This window comes from Muscardinus avellanarius (assembly GCF_963383645.1).
Source record: "Muscardinus avellanarius genome assembly, chromosome: 2".
In the NCBI taxonomy this organism is placed as follows: domain Eukaryota; kingdom Metazoa; phylum Chordata; class Mammalia; order Rodentia; family Gliridae; genus Muscardinus; species Muscardinus avellanarius.
In genome coordinates, this window is record NC_137787.1 from 120,695,377 (window position 1) to 120,700,642 (window position 5,266).

At 45.5% G+C, this 5,266-nt stretch overlaps 1 protein-coding gene across 1 annotated transcript; it reads right to left on the reverse strand.

The window, feature by feature from the left end:
* Positions 1 to 4,787: 4,787 nt before the first annotated feature.
* Positions 4,788 to 4,964, reverse strand: LOC308258329 (ATP synthase subunit ATP5MJ, mitochondrial-like; the record flags this gene model as incomplete). Its single annotated transcript, XM_080688832.1, has 1 exon — positions 4,788 to 4,964. One exon carries the CDS (start codon positions 4,962 to 4,964, stop codon positions 4,788 to 4,790), a length of 177 nt encoding a protein of 58 aa, XP_080544958.1.
* Between the last annotated feature and the right edge of the window lie 302 nt (positions 4,965 to 5,266).

Genomic DNA, 5,266 nt, shown 5'->3' on the forward strand with positions numbered 1-5,266 from the left:
ACCACCAAAAAAAAAAAAAAAAGATGTTGCTGAATTGCATAGTGTATATTCAGTATCGTGTGTTCCAACTCATTAATATTCCCGCACATAAAAAATTGCCGCATTAAGTAGATATACACACGTCAGACCCATGCAGGTTGCTTAGGTCTTAAGTTCAGCAGGAGTTGGAGTCTGATTTTGTCGCCAAATGTTTAGGAATCAACTCTTCATATTCTGGGCTGAGACCCCAGTCGGCCTCCATAGGCATGTGCCTCTCCCTCTGCTTCAGACACTTCTATGGACCCCTCGGCCTGCAGGGCAGACCCTAACATGACTTCCAGCTCTCACAGCCTGGGTCACTTCAGGTTCATCATATACTCCTTCTCTCCCTGCTCCAGCACCCCCAGAATGCTAGCAGGTCCCCGAATGCACGCTGCTGCTTCTTCCACCTGTAAGCAAGATCATGCCCTTTATCTGCCTGGCTCAGTAAAATGCCCTCCAGGATCAACCATATTGTTACTCCTTCCTTCCTTCCTCCCTCCCTCCCTCCCTCCCTCCCTCCCTCCCTCCCTCCCTCCCTCCCTCCCTCCCTTCCTTGGATTAAACCCAGGGGCATTCTACTTCTGAGCTAAACCTCCAGCTGTATTTTATTTTGATTTTTGTGGTACTGAGGATGGAACCCAGAGGCTTTCTACCTCTGGGCTCTAATCCCAGGCCTATTTTATATTTTATTTGGAAACAGTTGCTGTGAGCCTCACTAAGTAGCTGAGGCTGGCTTTGAACCTTTCCTCCTGTCTCAGCATCCCACATACTGGGATTACAAGCATGCATCATCACCACACCCGGCTTTATTATTTTTTTAAAATAAAAGTAAAACAAATAAGTAACTAAAAATAAATAAATAAAATAAAATAAATAAAAATAAAATGTCGAGAGCTTCACTATGCTGCTGAGGTTGGCCTTGAACTTGCAATCCACCTGTCTTAGCCTACTAAATACTGGGATTATGGATGTGTGCCTCTACATATGGCTTATAGAGGGCCTTCCAATGTGAAAATTCTCTATTCTGCAATTCATAGCAATGATACTGTCAGATAGCTGATGCTTTAAAATGACCAATATTGCACTGTGTGGTGACACATACTTGTAATCCCAGTACTTGGGAAGCTGAGACAGGAGGATTCCAGGTTTGAGGTCAGTCTCAGCTACTTAATGAGGCTCTCCACAACTTAGTGAGACCCTGTTTCAAAATAAAAATAAAAAATAGGACTGGGGATGTAGCTTGGAGGTAGAATGTCCCTAGGTACAATCCCCAGTACTGCAAAATAAATAAATAAATAAATAAGACCAATACTATATGCCAATTTTGGTAATAAATAATTTCATTTTATCTTTTTGAAAAAAGTTCACCCACTTAGGTTTTTTTCATTGAGTACTTCTGGAGCCCTGGCTCTGAGCCGGCCACCATTTCAGTGCAGGGGTCAGCAGCAAGCCAAATCAATGCCCTTCCACTTGCCCATGTGTGTGACCAGTGGGAAGGAGCGACCAAGTGTCATAGAACGGACACGTGGAGACTGGAAACCCACATGATTTAGAAAAACAGATTTCCTTTGCTGAGTTGATACATTACTTCTTGATATCTTTTTTTTTCTTTTCATTTCTTGCTGTCTTAAAACAATACCAACAACACCAAAAATCCGTGGGTACAGGGGCACATGCCTGTGATCCCAGTGCTTGGTAGTCTGAGATAGAAGGATTGCAGGTTCAAGGCTAGCTTCAGCAACTTAGTGAGAGTCTGTTTCCAAATAAAAACCAAAAAGGGTATATCTTGGAGGTAGAAGGCCTCTGGGTTCCATCCCCAGTACCAAAAGAAACAAAACAAGACAAAATAAAAACACAAGGAAACTTTCCCCATCCGCTTTCTAAAGCGCCCTTCCTTCCACTCCCCCTCATTCCAGGGGCTGTATCTCCTGGTACCAGTCTAAGTAACTCTTCCTGGGGTGTTTACATGTCCCCGTTATTTATAGGCTGCCAGGTTTTCCCTGCTGCTCTCGGCCGTCACCACCCAGACGTGCTGTGCATGCTTAGTTATTTTAATCTTTCCTAGTAAATCAAGTCTCCCAACCTCCCATCATTTTTATTGCGCCTCTCTGAACTCCCTTCAGCTCTCTCTGCATCTTTATGGTATTGGAGTGCCCGGAATTTAATGTAATTTTCCAGGTGGGGTTTGGGAAGGGCTATTAAACGGGACTCACCTCGGTTCTGCACTGATGAAACCATTGGGAACAAAGCCCAGAACTACATTAGCGACTTCGCTGCTCTATCGGCTTTTCCACTCATATCTAGAGCGCTTCTTGCCTGCCCAAGGCTGCCTGATGTGTACACTGGCCTTGGGGTTTCTACAGTGGACTTTTAGCTTTGGGAGCTTTGGGTCAGGGTTTGGGGCTAAGACTGAGAGGAAGAAGGTTCAAGAATGGAGACTGGTAGCACAGGTCTCCGTTGCATGAGACAAGTACCTGGGGCATCAGTTTAAAGAGGGGCGGCTCCCACTGGCCCTGACGGCAGAGGCCGGCTCCAGCAGCGCAGGGCACAGAAGCAGAGAGAGGAGGAAGAGGAGCTGGGGCCCAATGTCCCCTTCCAGGGCACACCCCCAACCACCTGAGGAGCTCCTGGTAGGCCCCTCCTAAAGGTCCTGCCATCTCCCAAAGCTGGGGACCATGCCTTCAACACCTGGGCCTCTGGGAACCTTCAAGATCCAAACTAACAGGTAATATAATAATAGTAATTGTAACTATGTGTGTCAAATGTTGACTGCATGCTAGGCTGGGTATTGATACTTATTTATAGAATCTCCAACTTCATAATTGTAAGAATTCTATCTAGCAGACTGAAGAAACCAAGGTTCAGAGGTGTTCCAATAAGGAACTTAAAGTTTCTCAGTGAGAGTGGGGGCAGCTGGCTTTCAACCCCATTCAGCTGGCCTCAGAGCCTTTCTTCTCAGGAGCCAGAGCTTCTAGTGGGGGGATGGGAGAGGTGGGTGGTGGTGACAGTGTCCTCCAAGGGGTGCGGGAGAGCCGCAGGTGTGGGTGCAGGGTCTGCTCAGAGGAGGCCTGAGCAGCGCTCTCCTCGTCCCAAGAAAAGGCGGCTCCTTAGAGGACGAGTGGGGCCTTTACCTACTGAGCAAAGGTGAATTACCAGGTGTAAACTTAAGCCCCCCCCATCCCTAATGCCTTAACTCCATTGCCTAGAGAGGTGTTTCAGAAGCTCTCCAAACTAGAGGCAGAATAAAAAGCTCAGCCTCAGCCGGGCATGTAATCCCAGCGCTTGGGAGGCTGAGACAGGAGGATCGCACAGGTTCGAAGCCAGCCTCAGCTACTTAGGCTCTCAGCAACTTAGTGAGACCCTGTTTCCAAATAAATTATAACATAGGGCTGAGCTGTAACTCAGAGGTAGGAAAGCCCCTGGGTTCCACCCCCAGCATCACAAAAAAACAAAACAAAACAAATACCTCAGTCTCTACATGACCCAGTCCTATCACTCCTTCATGTCTCTCCAAAAGAACTGAAGTTAGAATACAACAGTGGTCTAGGTAAACCCATATTTATAGCAACACAATTCACATCAGCCAAATTGGGGAACCAGCTCAGGTCTCCATTAACAGATGAATGGATAAAGAAAATATGGTGTATACACACAATGGAATTCTACTCAGCCACCAAGAAGAACAACATTCTGTCATTTGCAGGAAAAGTGGATGGAATATATTGTATGTGAGATCAGCCAGTCTCGGAGAGTCAAGGGTCATGTATTCTCTCTCATCTGTGGAGGGAAATAGGAAATCAAAGGGACCTCAGCTAAATGAGGAGAGAGACCAGGGGAATAGTGGGGGGGGGTGAGGGGAGAGAGGTGGGAGGGGGAAATGAGGACTGATGGAAGAAACAGTTCACATAATACTACGTCCATATATAAAGGTGCCACTACCAATGTCACTGCGTGCGGGGTGGGGTGGGGGGGGGAGCAGAGTGGTCCGCAGAGGGAAACAGCAAGCGCTGTGCGCACGTGTGTTCGCATCACATTGAATTTCACTATAATGTGTAAATACAATGCACTAGGAAAAGTTAAGAAGTCAAAGCTCAGGAAGACAGGCCTGGAAGAGCAGAGACAGAGGATTTAAAAACATTTAAATTTGAAGAATAGAATTAGCTAATACAAGCCAGGAATAGTGGCATGTACCTGTAATCCCAGTACTGGGGAAGCTGAAACAGGAGGATCACGGATCACAGGTTCAAGGCCAGCCTCAGCTCAGAGGTAGAACACCTCTGGGCTCAATCCCCTGGACAATAAGAGAGAGAGAGGGAGGGAGGGAGGGAGGGAGAGAGAGAGAGAAAGAAAGAGAGAGAGAGAGAGAGAGAGAGAGAGAGAGAGAGAGGAGGGAGAGGGAGGGAGGGAGGGGGAGGCTGGCTTTGAACCTGTCTGATCCTTCTGTCTCAGCTTCCCAAGCATGGGTATTACAAACGTGCGCCACCACACCCAGCAGCCTCATGTTTAAATTAGAATTTTTTTGCCAATAAATTTTTGTGCTGTATGAATGAGTGATGTATCCAACTTTAATATTCGAGTAGGTGATTCACAAAGTCGATTTTTTTTTTTTTTTAGTGGTGCATCTCACAGAAACATTTATTCACGCCACACAGTAAATGGTACTTATACAAAGACATAGCGATGCCTGGTGTTTTCCTCTAAGACGGCATCTTTAAATTTACTGGCAGACTGAAGTTTCCTCTAATGTGTACTCAAGTGTAAGTTGGTTAATGATGACCATGAGCAGGAGCAGGACCTTTCAATGCTTTACTTCTTTTATCAGCACTCTTGATTTTATAAATGATGAAGCTCATCAGCCCCATTTCCATCCAAATCTCCTGGTAAACCTGGGTGTAGTAGGGCTTCATGGGGGCCCAGAATTTTTTAGTAATGGTTTGAAACATCTTGGCAGGACCAACCACTTGGGCTGTGACAGACCCTCAGACAACCACAAATTTGATTTTTACTTCTACTTATTTTTATCTTTTATTTTCCTTTGCAACTCATGTAGTATGTAGCTTGCCAAAAACTTATATATCAATAAGTATTCTTAAATTATCTGCTTTGTATTTAGAGGTATATCACACTATCATTATCACCATCATCCCATCACCATTACCATCATCATCACTACCAACATTATCATCATCATCATCATCATCATCATCATCATCATGACCATCACTATCACCATGACCATCATCAT